The sequence below is a fragment of the Emys orbicularis genome, chromosome 3, assembly GCF_028017835.1.
Source record: "Emys orbicularis isolate rEmyOrb1 chromosome 3, rEmyOrb1.hap1, whole genome shotgun sequence".
NCBI classification, from domain to species: domain Eukaryota; kingdom Metazoa; phylum Chordata; order Testudines; family Emydidae; genus Emys; species Emys orbicularis.
The window spans coordinates 47,801,448-47,825,096 of record NC_088685.1 but is presented as its reverse complement, the minus strand read 5'-3'; the positions used below and the strand labels follow the sequence as shown (position 1 = coordinate 47,825,096).

At 43.0% G+C, this 23,649-nt stretch overlaps 1 protein-coding gene across 4 annotated transcripts in view; it reads right to left on the bottom strand.

The window, feature by feature from the left end:
* FBXO9 (F-box protein 9) overlaps positions 1–23,649 on the bottom strand; it is a 53,011-nt gene that overhangs the window by 19,206 nt on the left and 10,156 nt on the right. For 2 of the 4 annotated variants that reach the window (XM_065400394.1, XM_065400397.1), the window contains exons 3-5: positions 22,899–23,048; positions 20,174–20,231; positions 2,177–2,276 (exon numbers count right to left, since the gene is read on the bottom strand). In XM_065400394.1, coding sequence (XP_065256466.1) covers positions 2,177–2,276; positions 20,174–20,231; positions 22,899–23,048 — 308 coding nt within the window. Of the gene's footprint in view, positions 1–2,176; positions 2,277–20,173; positions 20,232–22,898; positions 23,118–23,649 lie in introns of all 4 variants that reach the window. The other 2 variants (XM_065400395.1, XM_065400396.1) reach the window with 2 other exon arrangements.

Sequence of the window (23,649 nt, the reverse complement as noted above, 5' to 3'; positions counted from 1 at the left end):
ACCAGTGAAAAGTAAATTATATTTGTATAGAGCTCATTATAGTAATTATTATAAGGATTTTTTGGGGGAGGGTGTCACTTTTTACTTTTTAAAACTAATAGTGTCCCTTTATGGTTTTCCTCATCAACATATTGATCTCTAACGCTCTCTGGCCCAATTAATATTATTCAATTATTCACTTAATGTAGAATAACTTCAATATAGGAAATTGAGGCCCATCAGAATACCCCATAGCCCAGTGGTTAAGCAACTCACCTGAGAGGTGGCAGATCGCTGCTCAAATCCCTTCTCACCCTCAGGAGGAGGGAGTACTTGAACCAGGAATCTCCCACATCCTAGATGAGTGCCTAATCACTGGGCGGAGGTCCTCCTACATGCCCCCCACCCCCACACCTGTTGTGTTTATTCACCTCAGGGGTCCAATCCAGTAGGCACCCTCTGAACACGCCCACCAGATCAGGTCCCACATGCCACTCAGGAGGCTGAACAACTATCTTCCTCAGTTTTCTAGCCCACGAAAGTTTATGCCCAAATAAATATGTTAGTCTCTAAGGTGCCACAAGGACTCCTCATTGTTTTTGTTTCCTCAGTTTGTAAATCAGAGTCCTTGCTCAGAGACAAAAACTTAGGCACTGAGTGAGTTCAGGTGCCTACAGGGTACAGTGGGAATTCTGTGGATCGCAGTGGTGCCTAAAAACAAGACTTAGGTTCCTAAGTGCCTTCATGGATTGCTCCCTATGCTAAAGGGTTAATGAACATTGTTTAATATGCTATAAAATTACATTACTGCAACATAAAGATTAAATCTGAGTTCTCTACAACAGGTGCAACCATTCTACACAGGTGTGTACAAGTAGCCACTCAAACCACATGACTCTACCTAACCTTACTCATGAGGTGCCGCGTATATTATTTTTGATTACCCTTAAGACTAACAAGCTCTCTGTGAGAACACACAGTTTGTGTAGAACTTCCAGAAGCTTACTTATATTTCTCTTTTGCATGTTTAGTTTAATTTTAATTGGGATGGGTTTAATAAGGGAAGTGATGGAATAAAAAAAGCTCCAACTCTAGATGAAAGAGCTAGAAAAGGATCTTTAAAATACTGTAAAGAGAAGACAGAACTCTGTTTTGGCCTTCTAGGCCTAAAACTCTAGTAAGATGTTGTGCAGAAAGGGAGTGATAATTGATAAAACAGTGTTCATTACTTACCTTGTATTACTGGAAGAGATGACAACTATTACAGAACATTGTTATAGTAGCTTGTTATACTTTTTTGCTGGTGTGACATAGAGAACTTCTACAACTTTTTAGTTTAGAGAGCAGAAGCACTAATAGTGCTAACAAACATTTCTAGAAAGGCATACTCTGCAGATGCTACTTTATAAAACAAATAAGGGGGCAGGATAAGAAAGCTGGCTCCAGCCCTGGTATCACCTGGAGTTGGGGAGGGGCAATAAGAAAAAAAATTTTTTTGAAAGACCACAAGGAAGTTCATGTCCTCATCAACAGATTGAACTGACTAACGGAGAGTCGGTCAAAGGGGAGGGAAAATACTAGGAATATAAAAGAACTTTATAAAACTCTACTCTATAATCTAGTATTTTTCTTACCTCACTGTGTGATGTTAATGGGGGTTCACTTAAATACCCAGATAATCCTATACTTGGCTATTACCCTAAGAGGAAAATAAGTCTAACTGCTACGTATGTACAAGCCTACAAGTGCAGACTCTTTTGATACTACAGTGTAACTTGCAAGAATCAATATGTCAGCTCTTACTAGCCTAAAAATGATCCTGCCTGCATAGCTTATAGATCTGAATCTCCGAGTAAAAAGTAATATGGTGGCTTCTGTATTTTTAAATCACCTAGTAACTATTTTCTGCTAAATTATTTTAATCCCTCAATTTAAGTTTGAATTGGCTCCAAACAAATTAAGAACTGCATCTCATTGTATTGTTTGGTATAAAATGTGTTCCCAAGCCCATTAAAGGATCTATATAACTTTCTATAATGCATGCTACTAATTAAATTGAAGTTAAACAAAAAGATGCTTCTCAAACATTAGGTGACTATATTACAAACAGATAGGTGGCACCTTAATGAATGTCTTTGGATTAGAAACAAAATGTGTGCACTCCTGTGCTGCTCAGTGGTAAACTTGTCATACTTACTAGCTCTTTCCAACACCATCACCTTCCGGAGACCACGTATAGGTGATCTTAAACTCTATATCAGGTACAAGTTGCATGGCTAGACGATAAAACTTGATGGCTGAAAACAGAGGTAATATTTACAACTTGGAACACATTTAATGCCTACTCTAGTGATCAAAATTGAGCTTCTCCCAAGACATGACTTTAGCTGTAACTGTACTGTAACTAAGGCCAGGAAGGCTCTATAGCATTACACTTTTTAAAAAAATCATTTTTTTCTAAGTGGCAAAGCTGCTCATCAGGGTGCCCAATTGGACACTAATCCCATCCCTCCCAGTTGTTTCTTTACTATCCAATTTAACCTAAACCAATTAGAATAAAAATGGTAATCTTAGCAGGGAAGATGGACCTATTTGACACATTTATCAGGGCTTGAAAATCCACTTGCCCCTTTTGTGGAGGACACATACCATCAGCTTCTACACAATTAATTTTCATTCAATATCTTCTATGGGAGTGCCAGTTAAGGCTTGATAGGTAAGGGTGTTTTATACACTTAAATTTCATAAAGGCCTGATTTTTTCCCCAAAGATGTTGGGCACCCAACAACTCTTACTCGCTTCCAATGTCCATAAAGTTTCTATGTCTTTATGGTTGCAAAGAGCTTTGCCAAATCTGAACTGAGCGTGAAAGGATGACAGCAGTGCACTGGAAGTCTGCAGACAGATGACTCCAGTATCAGATGCTTTCAGATCAGTATTTCAGATGCTCATAACTTTACCAAGCTAAAGCAGAGTAAAAATGCTGCTATTCAGAACCCTTGTAGGCATCAGTGACATGGACAAGAATCAGGTCAATTTCACTTTGCTGCTCAGTGGCAAAGCAGCAGTAGTGATGGCAGGCACTGGAGCTAGTCACTGGGAAGGATATCTCATTCAAAAGTGCAGAGGCAGCAAGAAAGCTGAAAGAAATATAGAGGAGCAGAGACCATCCCAAAATCTTTGCAAGCAGCCATAAGGCTCTGCAATGAGATGGGGAACAGAGAATTCGCCATCTGTTTCTAGCATCCAGAGAGGATACTTCTAATTTCAGATATTTACTAACCAAAGGCTGATATCCAGACTGAGTGTCCCTGAATAAGAGTTGGGAAAAGCACCCTAGTAGGAATACTAGAATCTGCATCTCTTCTATTAGCAGGGCATGGGGGGAGAGAGAGAGAGAAAGCAGGCTGATTTTTCAAGTGGGTATTGCCTTTAGGGAGTAAGGACCAACTATATAAAGAGACTTAGGTGTTGCAAGCCAGCATAGTAGCGGGGAGACCCCCAAATTAGCCAACAAGAGATGCCAATGAGAGAGGCGGGTCCTAAGCCCCACCCTGCCCCTCTCACAGAGATAGGTACCTAAGTCCAGGCAGCAGGGAGGTGCCTATCTCTGCTTGTGATCCACACCTGGGAACCCTTCTCTTGGAGTCAGATGGCTTATTTCTTGTGAGAACAAGTTAGGTATCTGCCTCACTCCACACAAAATGGCTGAAGGAGGTGCTGCTGCACACCTTAAACTTTTAGCCTAGTGTTGACAGCATATGACACATATGGCATGTGGGAGACCAGTTCAATGCCCCACTCCACTTGAGGGGGAGAGAGGACTTGAAAAGGGGTCTCCCACTTCTCAGAGTGCTCTAACCACTGAGATATGGGATATTCTGATGTTGAGCTCCCTCAATCGCTCCTGTTGAAGTTGTTCCTCTTTAGATAAATAATAGTCACTGGAGCAGGGGGACTGGAACATGGGTTTCCCACTTCCCTGGTGGGTGCACTAGCACTAGGCTATAAAGTTATTCTCTCTCTTTCACGCCCCATTCCCCTGATTTTGAATGGGACTCAATCCCATAGGTGGCCTCTGAGCATACCTAGCAGATCAGGCCTCATGGCTAAAACAGGTGCTCCTCTGCCTATCTTCCCCCACTTTGTGGGTCTCACTGCGGCTCAGGTGTGAGGTAAGTGTCCAGACACCTAGTCTGAGGCAGCAGTGTGCACGCCCAGAGGCAGAAACTTAGGTGTCTAGGGAACTTTTAAAGTGAACATTTAGGTGCCTGCAGGGATTCAGTGGATCACAGTGGCTCCTAAATCTGGGGTTTAGGTGCCTAAGTACCTATGTGGAGCTGAGCCCAAGGCCTCTGTATTTTGTATTTCTCTTTACCTAGGGGTTTAGTCCTCTAGCTACTGGGTGTCTGAGAAAATTTCCATGCCCTGTCTAGAAATGTACAGAAAGAAAGAGAGAGCAGGGAGACTGGGTCTGGGTGGAATGAAGGGAGAAAGAAAACAAATGAAGGGGAAGAGATAAGGGAATGGAGAGGGAGAAGGAAAAGTGTTAAAAGACATTGAAGACAAAGCTCTCTTCCTGTGTTAGTGTCTGCTTACAGTGTGAGAGCTGGAATGCACCAAGCCAAAAGTGACTGACCAGTTAAGTTTAGCACGTGTATATTTCACTTGTTTCTATTTTAACATTTCTTGAGTAAAGGACTAGGATTTATATAGTTCCACTCCTCTCTGGAGCTTGAGAAGGTGAAAGCCAGAGAAGGAAAAGGCCTGGCATGTAGGAGAAGGGGAGGAAAAGATTGCTACTAAAACAACCCAGGAGGATACCCCAAAGATCAGATAACTTCTCTGAAGTCTATGGAGAGATTGCAAGAACCTGCTTTAGAGCAGACCTGCAGAGCTAGTCTTGATTCTCCTGTGCACTATGCACTCTGGGCTATATACATAAAGGGACTGTGTGGCAATGCTGAGCATTGCAACATCTAACTTTTAGGCTACCTGCTGCCTAGTGCGATCCTTACCCTTGAATCAGGTGCAACACCAACAGACTTTGGTAGTTGGTGGGCAGGCTTGAACCTGGAACCTCAGGAGCTAAATGCATGAGCTAAAAGCTTTAGTAGACTCATTAATCGCTCTCTAAATGGTCTCGGTACCACTACCCAGGAGGTGTGTGGGTTAAACAGGTACTCAGGCTTCCTATAAAATACATGGTGAGTTAGGTACATAAGAAAGGGATTCACAAAAGGCAGCAAGCTGATCTGACAACCCGTAAGCTAGCCAGTAGTTAGACGCCTATCTCTGCTGGGGATTCACAGCTGTGACCCCTCTTCTGGATGTAGATGCCTAAGCCAGGTCAGCCCTCTTTCACAAAAAATGAGAGCGAGGGAGATCCGTTACTCCATTATAGCTAGGCTTGACAGGATTCTATTTAGATACATGTTAGTAAATGTTACTGTCAGCTGACATACTGAAATGGATGGAAAAAATATCCATTGGTAACAGCTGGCATGAGTGCAGCCTTCCTCGCACCTTACACCTGTAGGAATTCAGTATCACCACCCCACTCTTTCCCTCATTAGCTAGGAGCGTGGGGACCATCCCCATTCAGGAGCTAACAGCAGAGTGCCCTCTCCAATGGCAGGGGGCTTGTCCTCTTCCTCCTCACAGTCCTGCCCAGGGATCTCTGCTCTGCCCCACCATGTCTGCAGCCTTCTCTGCACCTTGTGCCTCCAGACATCAGGTGTCACTGGTTCTAAGGCAGAGCAGGGAGCTCTCTGCAGCCGCACTGTCATGGCCTCACTCCCTCATTCACCAGCTGAATGTGCGTGATTGGAGCTGTTCAGCAGCAAGGTGGCCTGCCTAATGGCAGGAGGTTCATCCTCATCCATCATGATCCTGGGAGGACCAGGACACCTTCCTGGTGAGGCTGGACATGTGGCCAGGCCAGGATCATTCAGGGTGGGAGGAGTAGATGCTTGTGTGGCAAAGTGCTACAGCAGCTGCCAAACAGTGCTGGAGTTGCAGATCTGACTGATTAACACAGTGTATTGGAGTCAAAGTTCAGGAAGAGCACAAAAGCAATTACATTTATGATAGGGGCTCAACTGCACCAGTTCAGTAACAGAGGGTAAGTTTTTGTCATTTTATATCAGTAATGAATCAAAAGAAAAACCCTAGAGGAATACTGCAATGTACACCTTGATCTCAAATTCAAAATGAAAGTCTGGAAAAGAAGAGGATCTTTTGCACTGCAAAGTTTGTAAAACAGAAATCTCTGGAAAGGCAGATCGTATTGCTGAACATTTGAACAACGTCTCATATGAAATTGAATTAAAGTCAAGCAAAGGTAGGCCATGCTTCAACAGAAGCCTGTTTGGAAGAATGAGACAAAAGAAGGAAGAAACTTCAGATTTTCCACACAATCTGGTACAGGCGTAGTATTTTAATGTGATTCCAATGAATGATGTCTGTGGTTTGAGCTTTGTAATAGTTCTGCTTCACAAGCCTGCACTGGCCCAGAACTTCTTCAGCTGGAAAAAAAATACCTGCCTGAACTTTTCTCTCAGCCCCAAGCTTGCAACGAAGGATCTTTTGAGGAGTTAGAAATTCTCTTTAAAACCCCAGAGTTTTCTGGACAGCCAGCACTGAACATCATTGTTCTACACTGACAAGAATAAATCATTAATACTATTCTATTGAAAGCCTCTGCTGTTCTTCAGTGGGGATCGTTCGAATTTGATGTGTTGCAAGAGTACAGTCAAATGTGGGAAAATAGTGTTAATCAACAGTCACTCTGTGATGTACATGCAACGCTTAGTAAAAGACATGAAAGAAATGTATCCGCATATGCTGCACATTCCATGTATTACTCATTGTCACCGTTCCAGGTAACTACACCTGTTTTCCCCCTCAGTGGTCCAGCAAAGGCATCCACTCTCAGGCTTCCAGCTCTCCTGGCCATCACTTCTAGTGGGTGGAGACCCCTATGTCACTCCATTCTGACTGGCGTATATCCAGGCTGAACAATTCTCTGCCTTCACTGTATTATCCCCAGCAAAGACAGTTTGCCTAAACAGACCTGCCTGCTCTCTCTTCAAAGATAGTTAACAAGAGTAATTGAGAGAGTTGGTCCTTTTAATTCTTCCCTAAGGACTGGGGTCCTCCAGAGACCAGAGATCCTGAGTGTTTTCTTGGACCATGAAGACCATAAATCAGTTTAAAATTAGGCTATTTATCCAAAGAGCCCTTGTCTGTTGGTCCCTGCAGAATCCAGTTTGAACTAGTAAATGTGTACCTCTTCTAAGGGGTGGCTTCAAAGGGCTGATAATGGAGGAAGTACATTAGCATCCCCCTCTCTACTAAAGGAATATATTATGCCAAAACAACCCATACACAATTGCATTTTTAATATAATCTACCCCAAAGATATTAACCATAATTCAATAAGGTTTAACTTTAATTCAGTAAAGTTTATCTTAATCCCATAAACTTTGTTCAGGATATTGTGTCACAGGCATCTTTTGCATGTACCGATTAATCATGCAATCAAAGCTAATACATTCTGCATACTCAACATATTCGTGGAATTGAAAAATGACAACATGAAGAAGCAAGCATTTTTTAAAGTCTTTGCAAGCAACAACATGAGACCAATGGGTTTGCGGGTGCCCCTCATGTTGTGCCATTACGCTGGTTTTCCTGGCTCAAGGCTGCAAAATTCATTCATATGCATTGGGACAGCATGACAGATGCTAAGAAGATAATATAGTTACCTCAAAGAAGACAATGAAACTATGCCGGATGGTCGAAGAGGCTGGAAACCAGCGAAAACTGTGCTGCAATTTATCTTTTCTTTGTTTATTTTGGGGGGGAAATCAACAGGGCTCATTGGCAAATGGAGACAAATGCACCATGATACACTGCATTGATACACTGCTTAACAAGTTACGTCTGATGTAGATGATGCCTTAAACGAAGTGGACCTCAAGTCAATGGGCTCCAAATGGCAACTCCTTTCATCTGCAAGGCTGGCTTTTGCATCAGAATTTCAAAGCAAACTGAAGGCAAACATATCCACAATGTAGTCATTGGAACAGGATCTCTTTTTGCCAACCATTTGTCCAGGCACAGATGTCATGCAATTTAGCGACTATAAAAATATTCTGTGCATTTTTTCCTTGCCTGGCAGAAGAGTTCAAACATGATTTTGACTTGTGCATGACATGTGAAGTGCCCTTTGACAGTATAACAGCACTTGAATACTGGAAAACTGAAACCCAATCATTGGATTATGTGCACTTGCACTGCCAGTAACTTCAATGTTTGTGAAAAGATCATTCTGTCTGTTCCAAAAAGTTCAAGACAAACGTTGCATGTGCCTCTGAAGACCGCCTTGAGAGGTCAATGTTTTGTACATTGGAACAAAGGGGAACAAAGGGTAGGAATTAATGGTAAATTCTCAGAATGGAGAGGGGTAACTAGTGGTGTTCCCCAAGGGTCAGTCCTAGGACCTATCCTATTCAATTTATTCATAAATGATCTGGAGAAAGGGGTAAACAGTGAGGTGGCAAAGTTTGCAGATGATACTAAACTACTCAAGATAGTTAAGACCAAAGCAGATTGTGAAGAACTTCAAAAAGATCTCACAAAACTAAGTGATTGGGCAACAAAATGGCAAATGAAATTTAATGTGGATAAATGTAAAGTAATGCACATTGGAAAAAATAACCCCAACTATACATACAACATGATGGGGGCTAATTTAGCTACAACGAGTCAGGAAAAAGATCTTGGCGTCATCGTGGATAGTTCTCTAAAGATGTCCACGCAGTGTGCAGAGGCGGTCAAAAAAGCAAACAGGATGTTAGGAATCATTAAAAAGGGGATAGAGAATAAGACTGAGAATATATTATTGCCCTTATATAAATCCATGGTTCGCCCACATCTCGAATACTGTGTACAGATGTGGTCTCCTCACCTCAAAAAAGATATTCTAGCACTAGAAAAGGTTCAGAAAAGAGCAACTAAAATGATTAAGGGTTTAGAGAGGGTCCCATATGAGGAAAGATTAAAGAGGCTAGGACTCTTCAGTTTGGAAAAGAGAAGACTAAGGGGGGACATGATAGAGGTATATAAAATCATGAGTGATGTTGAGAAAGTGGATAAGGAAAAGTTATTTACTTATTCCCATAATACAAGAACTAGGGGTCACCAAAAGAAATTAATAGGCAGCAGGTTTAAAACAAATAAAAGGAAGTTCTTCTTCACGCAGCGCACAGTCAACTTGTGGAACTCCTTACCTGAGGAGGTTGTGAAGGCTAGGACTATAACAATGTTTAAAAGGGGACTGGATAAATTCATGGTGGCTAAGTCCATAAATGGCTATTAGCCAGGATGGGTAAGAATGGTGTCCCTAGCCTCTGTTCGTCAGAGGATGGAGATGGATGGCAGGAGAGAGATCACTTGATCATTGCCTGTTAGGTTCACTCCCTCTGGGGCACCTGGCATTGGCCACTGTCGGTAGACAGATACTGGGCTAGATGGACCTTTGGTCTGACCCAGTACGGCCTTTCTTATGTTCTTATGTACTACAATAAGGACAGAAGTTTAAATCTGGAGAACTTTCAAAATCCAGAACTGTCTGCTGGCTGTAGCAAAAAATAATTTTGCAGTCCAATACCTGTAACATAAGCTGGAGACTTTTGTGTGTGTGTTCAAACCTCCTAACTGTGGGAACTGAAGACTCCGGGCAAAATTCTGTGATTGAGGCCTGTCTACATCTAAAACTTAGGTCAATCTAGCTACATCACTCAGGGCTGTGAAAAATTTCACACCCTATGCAATGTAGTTAGGTTGACCTAACCTCCGCTGTAGATGCAGCTGTGACCCAAGAACCTCTGGATGCCAACTGCCAGAAGGCTATATTATTTTTCCCCTGGACTCTTACTAGAAGGTTGTCTTCTCTTCAGTGGGTATTGGCATCTGGCCAGAGGAAGCTAAGAAGTTATATTGGACTGAGGCCACGTCCACACTACCCGCCGGATCGGCGGGTAGTAATCGATCTATCAGGGATCGATTTATCGTGTCTCGTCTAGACACGATAAATCGATCCCCGAATCGACGCCCGTACTCCACCTCGGCGGGAGGAGTAAGCGGAGTCAACGGGGGAGCCGCGGCAGTCGACTTGCCGCCATGAGAACGGCCAGGTAAGTCGAACTAAGATACTTCGACTTCAGCTACGCGAATAGCGTAGCTAAAGTTGCGTATCTTAGATCGATTCCTCCCCCTCCCCCCACCCCCAAGTGTAGACCAGCCCTGAGTCTCCTGTCACTTACACTGATTAGCCTATTTTTAATGGAGGCAACAGAAAGGTTTGGAAAAATGGGAGTTTGATTGGGAAAAGCCAGGGGTCTTTACAAGAGTCCAGTTCAGAGGTCAGCCAGTTCAGGACTTTAACTAGATTGTACAACATGCCTCTTGCCTTTAAAGTGCCATTAGACAGTAATTGCTGATATTAATACTTGAACTAGTGAAGGGTTACGTAAAATGCTATAGTACTTCAAAGAAACACTACTTCTAAAATTAAAGTAGCAGGTTGCCTACTCTCCATCCTTGCCTCTCACCCTGATTCAGGCTGAGCCCTCAATGCCCCAGTTCCCAAACTACATTAATGGCATGGTAATTTCTCATCTTACTGGAACGAACGTAAACCTGGATGTTACAAGAACTCCATGTGACACTACTATGCAGAACTGAGGTTCATTACCTCTGCATGAATTAGCTTTACCCTATTTGGTTGGCATATAACCCACTAAACTACAGCTGAGATGAAGTTTGTCATTTTGACATGGTTCCATTAAGCAGTCGGCCAAGGAGCTGGAGTCAAAAGAAAAACAGCTAGCCCTACAATAATAGTTGGACTTTTGATAGCTTTTGGGGGAAAATGCAATACTCTTCCAATAAAATTAGCTGACCAAAGGATCTTCTTAGAGTGAAGGATGGCAATGGCCTTTTTAAAAACATTGGAAAGTTCTGCTTGATGTAAAACTGATACCACTCACAAAATAACTCTGAGACCTCTGGTGCATGCTGGCAACCCAACCCCAAGATGAGGCAGGAGCCTTCTCTACTCTCACCGATGGAGGGGCTTCTGGAGTTCCCAGCAAAGATTTCCTTTTTCACACTTTCAGTAGGAATTTACACAGACACCATCCAATTGGAGATTATTTTCCTTTATACATGCTTATGATGACCCAGAATCTTTCTCTAAGGTGGGCAGGACACATGGGATAAACAATAGTGGTACAGATGAGCCTGGACCTGTAAGATCATTGAGGGTAAAGGGCTAGGGAAATATTGTTAATAAAACCTCAGCCATGTACCTTTGACACTTATTGCCTGAGCAAAGCAAATTCCTACACACAAATCAAAAGCATTTCTCTGTTTGTCTGTATGTATGTGGTAATTTTAAAACTGCATCGACTCAATTCCAGAATTTCAGGGAATGTTCTAGGCACTACTGGGCAGAACTCTCTTGATTTTGGTGAAAATCAGAAAAGCCTGATTTCCACTAGCCCTGCAAGAGCAGAATTGGTCAGGTAGGCCCAATTAGTTAATTAGGCTGCAAACAGGGGAGCTTTAGGCTGTAGGCAGCTCATTAGAGAGGCTCACCTGTGCAGGAACAGATGGGGGAGGGCCTATAAAGTCAGGTAATAGGGTACAGGTTGGGGCTGAAAAAGGATAGTCACTTCCTGGGAAGAGTACAGAGTGTTTGGGGGCTGTAGGAAAAAGCAGCAGTCACTCCCTGGGAAGAGGGTTCTTGGAACTAGTACACTCAGGGAGAGAGGGGGAAGCAGTCCAGGAAAGGAGCAGTGAGGGCAAAGACAGGAAGCTGAGGGTCCTTGGACTGGAACCCAGACTAGAGGGTGGACCTGGGTTCCCCTACCAGCCACTGAAGTAGTGGCACCAGGGTGGTGAATGGGAAGACTGCTTAGGATTGCTAATGGATTGAACCCCTGAAGGGGGAACAGTGAGTGATGTGGCCAGAGGGCTGAATCACAAAGAGGATGCTATGTGTCCTGGAGTGAGAGAGGAGTTGCTGAGAGAAAAAGAGTGATTCCTGTGACAGCATACAAATTGTGGAAGAGCGAATCTACCTCTCGAGTTAATCCCCTGAGCAACCAGGAGGTGGCACCAGACCAGGGGTGAGTGGTGCACCCCATGATACTTAGGATACAGGGGTGAGGCAATGATCTCAAGTATAGGGTTAGTGGGCCCTTTGCTTCCTCCCATTTCTCTCCCTTCCCCCGCCCCCCTTCCTGGACAGCCCCCTGTAATCAGAACCCTACTGATTTTGCTAAAAATTGGCAAACACTCATTTTCTACTCTTCACCAAAATCAATAGGGTTCTGACCTGTGCATCTCTTCCTGTGTTCATGCAGCACCTAGATATAGTTGTGCTGGGGTTTTATGGTATAGTATTTGAACCTCAGCTGGGGCTCATTTCCTGATTGAAGCATCTGGGTAATCATTCTTCCTATTTAACATAGGAAGGATAAGTTACTGGAGCTTTTCTCTCCCTGAACATAAGAGTTAAAGTTACAGCTATCAGGAATAGAACTCTAACCCTATAAAACTTGAGGTCAGATAAATCAAGTGGCTGTAATGAAGGCTTTATTAGATAGGAGCTATACTAATATTACACGTCAAGCATTACAGGCTGTACAGGATTTTTGCTTGTTCATGTAAAGTACTAGTACAAACTCCAATTAACTGAACAAGAGAATAACTTATTATATCTCAATAGTCTGGAAAGTATTAAGTTGAGTCAAAATAAAGACCACTATTGTAACCTATGTATACTAGAGGAAGCTTGCTGGGAAACCTGCAGTAAAGCCCTGCTACTGTCTTGTATTAGAATAATGTTCTTGCAACAACCTAATAATCACTGTTTAAATATGTCATCTTCAAATGGGAATGTCACTATCTAGTAGATATTCTTTACTGAAGGAATGCAGAGGAAAACTTAGCCTGAGTTGATGTTGTGACGTTGCACTCTGATTTTATGAAAATATGCTAATATAACTAGAATATGCTTTATACAAAAGGTCTCTTGTAAGGTATCATTACAAAGCTTATCTACTGAGTGTGATCATCCTATTTTTATAAATGTACCACTCTTGTATCTGAAACTAGAAATATGAAATACAACTCTGAGGGCCTATAGTAATTATGCAAAGTGTGGGCCATTAATGGTAGTTTGGAATCTTGATGACTCCCATTAACCAGGACAATTTGACTGCAGATGGCTCTGTTTTACCTGTAAGTCTTCCTGTATATGTGTTTGCTGGCAAGTGGGTAATGAAGTCTTACAGTGACATGTGATCATGTCACCTGAACTGGAATCCATCTTTAACCTAGTGCTTTTCCATTGAGAAAGGGAGGAGGGAACCCAGAGGGACAAAGGATTCCTGCCTTATGCAAAAGATATATAAATGGGTGGAACGGAGCCATTATGAGTAATCCCCTAGCTACCACCTGAGCTGGAACAAGGGCTGTACCAGGGGATAGGATTGTGCCCAGACTAGGAAGGTATCCAGTCTGTGAAATAAACTTATTGAAACATCTTTCAGGGTGAGATATTATCTGTACTCAGTTGTATTACTGTATTAGGCTTAGATTTGCATGTTTTATTTTATTTTGCTTGGTAATTCACTTTGTTCTGTCTTACTACTTGGAACCACTTAAATCCTACTTTCTGTATTTAATATCACTTTTTACTTATTAATTAACCCAGAGTATGTATTAATACCGGGGGGGCAAACAGCTGTGCATATCTCTCTATCAGTGTTATAGAGAGTGAACAATTTGTGTTTGCCCTGTATAAGTGTTATCCAGGGTAAAATGGATTTATTTGGGTTTTAGGCCCCATTGGGAGTTGGGCATCTGAGTGTTAAAGATAAGAACACTTCTGTTAGCTGCTTTCAGTCAAGTCTGCAGCTTTGGGGCAAGTAATTCAGACCCTGGGTCTGTGTTGGAGCAGATGGGTGTGTCTGGCTCAGCAAGACAGGGTGCTGGAGTCCCGAGCTGGCAGGGAAAGCAGGGACAGTAGTAGTCTTGGCATATCAGTTGGCAGCTCCCAAGGGGGTTTCTGTGATTCAACCCATCACAGATGTGTCCAAGTTGGAAAGAAGGAAAACTTAGATTTATGGTTGATTCTTATCAATTATTTGGTGGTTTCACTTTTGTACCAACTTTACACTACCATGAGAAAGTAACTCCTCAGTACATCTGAAACACACTTTGAGAGCTGCAGTGGACTCTTAACATTTCAAGGGCAATGTGTCACCCCATACAAGCCCCATTTCAGGACCTCCCCACTAGTTAGCAAAGGATTTGAGTACATGCATAAGTGCTTTCCTTAATCAGAGCCATCATGCCTTCTAAAAAGTAAGGAATGCACTGTCCAAAAATTCCCTTTCTTAGTGTAATGCAGTATCTCATCTGATTTGATTATCAACATGTATCAGTTGACTGAGTCTTGAATATCAGTACTCAGATCTTTAACTGGACTCAATTCAATAGGGTGTGAGTGGAGACAGCAGAGCACTGCCTGCTAGGCAGACAGGCTGCTGCATCTTCTGTCAGTTGAAGCTATCTCAGGGCAAGGCTTCATTCCTGCATAAGTCACTGATTAGGTAGGGAGGAAAGCATGAACTTTTCTAAAAAATGAAGAAAATAGGATTTAAGAGGTACTGAATTGATAGCCTACACACCTTTTTATCCACAGCAAATGTAGCACTGTCGCAGGTTTGTCTGCCAGTATAGTGCACCCTTTACCTAGATTCCTAGAGCAGGGATTCTGAAACCTTTAACATGGCATGGGTCACTTGGTGTGTCTCAGGGATACTTCTCCTAGTCATAATGGGAGAAGAGGTCTGTGCTATCATCAATCATAACATGTTTGGGCAGCCACGCAACAGTTGCTTAATGGGAAAAGTAATATAGTGGGGGGGGGGGGGGAAAAACACTACAACGTGAACTAACGCCAGCCAGACTACCTGCAAGTCTTCCATTGACTGGTGATTGTCTGCTGTTCTAAGTGATCCACTCTAGTTCAATCTTGATCTTTTTGTATAGCTAGAACTGTCAGGTATAGTACAACCTGGGTAATCTATGTACTTAATCAGTACCAAAACTAGTTAGTTAAGGTTTTAGCATGCTGTAGTGAAGTATCTTTTCTAAGCATCTGGTAAAATATTCTACAGTGCCTAATCAAAAATCAATTACAATTGTCAAAACAGAGTACACTTTAGCAAATTAAAACCATGGTTGATAGGTTTTAATGTGCAAAACTTAACTTGCAAAGAGTCTCCCACTTACAGAAAGTTAAAGTTCATCTGTGATAGATGTTACCTGGATATTTGGCAGCTGTTTAGTGGTCTTACTGTGTTACCAGATGATATTTAAAAGATGTTACTGACAGGGCTGGCTCTAGCTTTTTTGCTACCCCAAGCAGCAAAAAAAAGCGCCGCCCCCGAGCCCCCCCCAGCCGAGCGGCTGCGCCGCCCCCCCGAGCGCCGCCAGAACCCCCCCCCCCCCAGAGCGCTGCCGCCACACGCCAGAGCCCACCCCCCCCTGCGCCGAGTGCCGCCGGAACACCCCCCCCGCCGCGCGCCGGAGCCCACCCCCCCTGCGCCGAGCCGCCCACCCCCGCCGAGCGCCGGAGCCCACCCCCCCGTGCCGAGCGCCGCCGGAACCCCCCCCAGCCGAGCGCCGAGCCGCCCCCCCCCGCCGAGCGCCGCTGGAGCCCGCCCACTGCCGAGCGCCGCCGGAACCCCCCCTTCTAGCGCCGCGCCCGCCCCCGCCGACTGCCGCGCGCCGGAGCCCGCCCCCCCCCCGTGCCGAGCGCCGCCGCCGGAACCCCCCCCCCAGCGCGAGCCCCGCGCTGCCCCCCCCGCCGAGCGCTGCGCCGCTGGAGCCCACCCCTCCCGAAGCCCGCCCCTGCCGAGCGCTGCCCCCCCCGCCGAGCGCCGCCGGAGCGCCCCCCCCCCTGGAATGCCGAGCCACGCTCCTCCCGCCGCCCCTTACCAGGTGCCGCCCCAAGCACGTGCTTGGGTGCCTGGTGCCTGGAGCCGGCCCTGGTTACTGACTCTATGAATGGCTCTAATTCTTATTACTAAGCTTCTGAGCAATCTAGCCCCCTGCAGTTATCTTGAGTCACCTACACTAGTGTAAATTCTCTAATGCAGGGTTCTCAGAACTTTCAACACTAGGCACCATCCTCCATGTTAAATTGTTTCACTATTCCCATTCTCCCACATCTTGTTATATGCAGAAGAAATTGTTACAATAATCAACTGCAACTACTAATTCTCAAGTTCTGAAGAGTAAACTTATACTCTCCCTTTTAAGAACTCATGAGCTTGTCTTTCTGAGGGGAGATTCCACATGAGGTTGAACCGAGTTATCTATCCACAGGTGATAGCAACTATTTTTGATCACCACAGAGAAACCTCGCTTAGAGTTACAAGATGGAAAGTTTTCAAGGTTTCTGCAGCTAAAGCAGATAATCTGTCAATGTGCGAAATTCCTCTTCAATTAGGTGCAGGAACCAGTCTCAGGTCTGTCAGTCTATCCTGCAATGGCACATTCAACATTGATAAAACTGTCTTCTGAATAAAGGGGTTGATGGTCCACCTCTTTATCCTTTGGGTACCAGGCTAGTAGTGCCACTGCTGGGCCTGAGGTTCACTCAGATTCTGACTGAATTTGATAGTTCCTGACCAACTCCTCGGTTCCTTCAAAGTTTGAAACCAGGCTTCAAATTTCAGGTTCACAAGTTTCTTCTTTGTGTCCAGAAGGCCAATTTACAAATGTTAGTGAATACTTCTACCTTCTCATGCAGGGAGAGAACACTCCTATTCTGCTCCCAGAGAAGAGTCCAGCTCGTTTAGGTTACCAAAGATGTTTAAATTGTCACCTTCAATAACGTCATCTCTGGTATCGGCAAAAACAATTACTGATAATTGAGATTAAAGATAATGCCTGCCCCAAAATGCTCAGTCTAAGTAGCCAAACAACATAATGAAAGTTGTTTCTTTTTGGGGGAGGGGGGCAGTAGCAAAGATGGAGCATGTGTTTTATTATACAGGAAAACCTAAACTCTACCTCATGAGTCGCCTCACTTAAATGAGAAAGTTACCAGTAAAAGGAACCTGTCGTCAGAACAATGCAAAAAGTCAATTTACTGGACAGCTTTTAACTAAATTCACTATTTGCAACAGCTTCCTGAAGGTCCAGGTACTGCTTTACAGGTGCTACTAGTAGCAACAGTGTAGAAGGTGTAGTTCAGTGTAGAAGGTGACATCCTGGCATTAGTTGTGATGAGTTGGAGCTCTCTGATCAGACTGCTGTTCTCACCTGTCATTGCCATGACAGCAGCTGTAAAGTTTACAATAAACCATTCTCCTTGAATGTGGTGGAAAGCTTCAACTACTTCTTGGTACAGCTTTTCAAGAGAGGAAGTCTCCAACAAAACAGTCAAATGTACCAGTACTGCAAAGACTGAAAGCTGTGCAGCACCAGACAGTGATTAAATCTTCAAACTGAATTCTTTAGTCAATTTTCCTAAGCTTTGAAAGCAATTGCTCAGATTTAGGCAGCCACATCACCAATACAGTGCAATATATTAATAACATACACTTTTCAATGTGGTAGTCACTGTAGGTGCTATAGCTTATGACGCCATGTTTGTTGCACAGGAAAATGTAACTTTCTGCAATATGTGCCTCATGCCAAAGGGATGTGTGTGACACTTAGTTTAAATCAACACTTGCTGACTTCTGTCAAGGCCTCAAGTTTATCTTTCAGTGAGTTATTGGACTTTTAAATGCTGTAACAATTTTGAAGGCTTCATGTTCTGAGACAACTTCAGGACAGTGTGCTGTAATTATGAATTAGTGTACTTTGTGTTCTGAAGTTCTGTCTCAAAGTATGAAGACTTTAAAGTTGCTGGGTCAACATAAAGCAGGTTTTTTTTGTTTGTTTTTTCTTTTTTCCCCCTGCGCTCTTCTTAGCAATCATTAAGACAAGAAGCAATGGGCTTAAATTGCAGCCAGAGAGATTTAGGTTGGACATTAGGAAAAACTTCCTAACTGGCAGGGTGGTTAAGCACTGGAATAAACTGCCTAAGGAGGTTGTGGAGTCTCCATCATTGGAGATATTTAAGAGCAGGTTAGACAAACACTTGTCAGGAATGGTCTAGATAATACTTAGTCCTGCCAGGAGTGCAGGGAACTAGACTAGATGACCTCTCAAGATCCCTTCCAGTTCTATGATTAGAATAATTCACTGTCCTTCATGAAACTATCTTTAATTTGCTTGTTAGCCAGAATTTACCTATACAGATTAAATACAGATGCAACAGTAAAGTGAGGTTCAGTGTCCTTGGGTCTCAGCAATTACAGCTAACAGGCTGTCTGCATGCACAGCTTGCATAATAATAATAATTAATAATAATATAATATATGGAGATATCCTATCTCCTAGAACTGGAAGGAACCTCGAAGGTCATAGAGTCCAGCCCCCTGCCTTCACTAGCAGGACCAAGTACTGATTTTCCCCCAGATCCTTAAGTGGCCCCCTCAAGGATTGAACTCACAACCCTGGGTTTAGCAGGCCACTGCTCAAACCACTGAGCTATCCCTCCCCACAATGCAGAATGCAAGAAGTTTAATAGGACCTGTACTGTTTTTGTTTGTTTTGTGTTTAAGGAGTAAATTCAGGCACACAAAGTATAGGTTATAATACTGTTGGGAACAGAGGCTTGAGCAGTCTCCTACTCACTCATCCTGCACTAGACTAAATTGCTAATTGGCGTTCTCAGATTATAGTAATATTGTGGCCTTAAAGGACATCACTAAGGGCTAGTCTACACTAGAATCGCTACTGCAGCGCAGTTGTACTGATGTAGCTGTAGTGCTGCTAGTGCAGACGCCTTATGCCAACGGGAGAAAACTCTCTCCTCCTCATCATTACTCCACCTACCCAAGCAGCAATAGCTATGTCAGCAGGAGAAGCGCTGTCCACACTGGTGATTAAGTCTACGTAACTTACGTTGCTCGGAGTGGTGGCTTTTCCACTCCCCTGAGCAACTTAAGTTATACCAAAATAAGTGCTCATGTGTTCAAGCCCTCAGGGTTTATCCTTTAAGCTAAGTAACACTTTGCAAAAAAGGTATTTAGTATCTTGCCACCTCTGAGGTCCCTTTGCCCCAAGCCACTGCATGATCTCAGAAGTGGTGACCCATAATGTAGGGATCCCTGACACAAGTTCTGACACCCTAGTTGAGCAAGGTACTTAATCAGGTGCTTACCTTTAGGTATGAGTAGTTCCACTGATTACAGTGGGATTATCCATGTGTTTAAAGATAGGCACATGATTAAGTACCTTGTTTAATTGGGGCTTAGGTACAGCTCTTTTTCCCTCCAACTATTCTGAACCTCCATTTCCAGAACTGTGCCAATAGGGGCAGGAACAGGAAGGAAGGCTGTCTAAAGGTGGCCTTTAATCTTTCATTACATGGGAATTTTCAGTTTTGGGGGCAAACCTGACAAATTAAAGATTACCAGATTTAAGTGTCAACCATTTAACACTTCTAAGAAGGCATCTACTAGAAAGCTGTGAACATGTTAAATGTGACATCAGTTTGTTTTAAAAATACAGAAGCTAGTTTAGTTAAACTGAAGGTGTAACTGCACAGCAAAGAAAATAATTAAGATATGAGCTTTCCTATTAAAGAAGCTGTCCAGGGCCCTGGAAAAATTGCTCCAGACAAATTTCAGTCTACTGAAACTTGTGTAGATACTGCTTAAGAGGGAAAACATTTCCTTGCCAAAAGACAGGGAGAGACTTAGTGTTTTTAGTCTGCCTTGGATTCATAATTTTGCTTAATCTTAACTATAATAACGAGCTTCTTTAGCATAACTGTCTGTTCTTTCTTAGGTTAGTTTAGTCTTAGGAGTGCTTGAGTGACCCAAGGAATCCAGTTCTCAAATTGCTACTTATAATTCTCCAGCTATTAATTAGGAGTGCACAGCTCTCACTATTTCAGTAGCAACTAATAAAAAGTGGCTCCTGATCAACCATATAGTACTTTTCTAGGCACTAGATTTGTAATCTTAGAATTGCATGTTACCTTCATAAAGAGCCCCATTTTGTTCTTGTTCCACAGCCTTCAGGAACAATTCTCTTGCCTGTACAAATTACACAGAACATTTAAAAAAATTGTTACAAGCACCCAAGTAAATCCAATTACCAGAATTTTCATCCAAGTTGACAACTCTATACTATGAGGTGGTAAGGAGAACAGTAAAAGCACAATTGCATATAATAACATGGAGGTGACGTTCAGGTTCTACTAACAATAACTGAATTTCTGAGCCAACGCAGAGCCTGATCCTAAATCTTGCTTACACCAGTTTTAATTAAATCAGGGCATTAAGCCCTTATAAATAAGGAATTGCATAACTTCTAGCACCACTATAGCCATGGTTGATATAGCACTCACATTAGAAACCTATGAAAATAGGTTTAAACTAATAATTCCTCCTTGTTTTAAAAGGAGTCTAACTGTGCCATATTTAACTTACCACTTGAATGGTAGCTTATCTCAGGAATGAACAAGCTTTCTAAAGTTTTATTGCTTTGCAAAGAAGGATTGATAATTTGTTCATGTCACCAAAATTGGCACGGGAGTGAAGATCTTCAACTTACTTAAAGTATCACACTTTTGCCTAGAGACACTTTGGCTCTAACTCGGTTTTGTTTAAAAAAAAAAAAAAAAAAAAAAAAAAAATCCAGGCCAATTCTGGAAGTGTCGTGCAAAGCACTTGTGAAAGCAATGCTCAGGAAGTGAGACAGAAAGCATCTGGCTGATATTAGAGTCAAATCCACAGACTTGACCTACAGGAGCAAAAGCACATCAATTGCAAATCCAGTCTGCAACAATAAAGAACAGTGGGACCTGCAAAAGAGTACTAAGTGATCCAAAAAGTCAAGAGTATTGTGGGGGCCATACTGCTACACTATGCTTGGAAAGAACTTTCACAAATGCAGGTGAATAGCCAGAGCAAAAATGGAAATGTGTGCAAGAAGTCAGGAGAGACAGGGGAAGGAAGGCAGGAGGGCTCTTATTTCCTTTTCTTTAACTGGGAGAGAAAATGCCAGCTGAACTTAACCAGAACACATTAGTGATAGACCTAGTTCAGAAGCTCTTTAGCTTTCTTAGTGTTTGTACATATCCATTACAAGAAGATATGATTGACAAACTTCATGTAATTTTACCTCTGACTTCATTCAACTGGAACACACCTATATAACACCCACTGTTAAAGGAGGTAGGCCACTATCACTTCACAATACATATATTTGGTGAAGGAGGCAAAGCCACGCATGAGAAGGAGGAGGAAAAGGGGATAGGATTTTGAGGGAAGGTGGCAAAAGGTAAGGAACACAGGGCTAGATTCACAAAGGGACTTATGTGCCCAACTTCAACAGTTTGGCACCACTGGCATTCACAAAACCCCTGCTCAGCTACCACCTAACCCTGTAAGTGACTAAACTGGCCCTACATTTTGGTAGTAAAAGTCCTCTGGGCGCCTCCGTTTCTGCCTCTGTGCACGCATACTGCTATCTCACTAAGCATATGGACACCTAAACCCCAGCAAAATCCACAAAGCAGGGGAAGATAGGAGTTCTTCTGCCTTTCTTAACTGCAGGGCCCAATCCAGTAGGCTGAACTTGGAATTCACCTACCAGACCTGGGCCCATTCAAAATCTGGCCAGAGAGGAGGTGGTAGCAATAGTGCCCACCTTATAGCTTTAGTGGTTAAAGCACTCACCCAGGATGTGGGAGACCTGGTTTCAATTCTCCCCTCAGGCTGAAGGAAGAAAATGCCCTCAGTCTCTCCTGATAAAGCTGTTGCACTTTGTATAACTAGTCATTGGAGCAAAGGTACTGGAACCTGGGTCTCCCTCCTTCCAGGTGAGAACCCAAACCACCAAAGTATAGTCACTCTCATTCATTCGCTCTCTTTTATATTTATATGTGCAGGAGAGGCTTCACAGCAGAGAATCCCAAGCAGGAAACAGCACATTCCTGCAGCCCAGACTTAAGACCCTAACTCCTTGGAAGGAGTGAGGCTTAGGACACACCCTGTCCTTGGCATCTCCCAATGGTTAGCAAAGGCAGCGCCTCACTCAATATGCTGACTTTTGGAAATCCCATTCTTAGCATATAACTACACTTACCGCAGAGTACAGACACCACACACCCAGCTAGCATGAGTATAAATAGCACTGTAGACTGAGTACAGTTTATGTGAGGAGAATGCCCTTCACACCTGAACCCCATCCCCTCCCCAGGTATGTAACCTATGAGAGCTCTCTACACACCTGAGTAGTGCCTCCCACATCTACAATGCTATTTTTAGCAGTGTAGTGTCCCACTGCCAGAGGCTTTCCCTACTGCACTAAAAGACTCCAACAGCTCCCCTCTGCCACAGTCCTTCACTGAAGCATATAGCTCACACCACAGTTCCAAGTGTGGATGCAGCCTGCCTTTCGCTGTAGCAAGTGGCTACACATGAAGTGCTTGTACTCTACATAGTCTTAGCTACCTATCTCCCCTATGCACTCCCCTATAGGGAGCTTGAGCACCTAACTCAGAGTTTGTGAATCCCAAATTTCTAGTCTCCTAAAACTTAGGCACCACACCATCCCTTTGTGAATCTAGCATACAGAGAGGAAATTATCTGCCTGATCTTTTTCAGGTTTAACCAGAAACTAAACATTCAATGTTAAAAGCTAATGGAATGCTAACAAAGACAGCCCATTAGTAAAATAAGTGATCTTTTTCCTACCTTCTCCTCTTTTGCTAGCTCCTGCTTTCCTTTGGTATCTATAGCTTTTACTCCAGGGCCTCTTGCACGTGGCACAGTTTCCAAACCACCAGAACTCATGCCTGGGGCAAGTTCAAAAATCCACTGAGCTCGAAACATCTGGAGCTCTGCCTAAAAATGCAGAGACATTAACTCCTAATAGGCTCTGATTTAGCATCTTCTGGGCAGACAGTACATCTCCTGTACAAGAGATTACATAGTCTCTACAGGTTCAATCTACAAATAAGAACTTTGAATATACGTTACACATACAATACTAGCTATACAAGGGCAAATATAGGGACTTTATTTAGCAAACTCTGGTTGAGATTAGAATTGGCATTTCCTCTAGCTTCACTTACAGTGGAATTACCAGAAAAATCACACAAGGAAATGCTATGGTTTATGGACAATTTAGTTTCAACAATGCAATTACTTCTGTTTGGATGATTCAGTATGCAGAAGAAAATTTAGGTTGTTGCAAGAAGTGATTATGATATAGTTAATACTGGCCTAAATTCATAGAAATAATCTCACTGTCTTCTTTCTGAATATGTTAGAATAAGTCTACTTGCTCATTCATATATAATTTAAGAAAATGTCAGCTCAATGTTTTAAATTAATTTCAATTTTATATAGCAAAATTGGTTTATTACACTTGTGAATATATTATTGTAAACTAGCTTTGATTACAATTAGGGCTGTCGATTAATCGCAGTTAACCCATGTGATT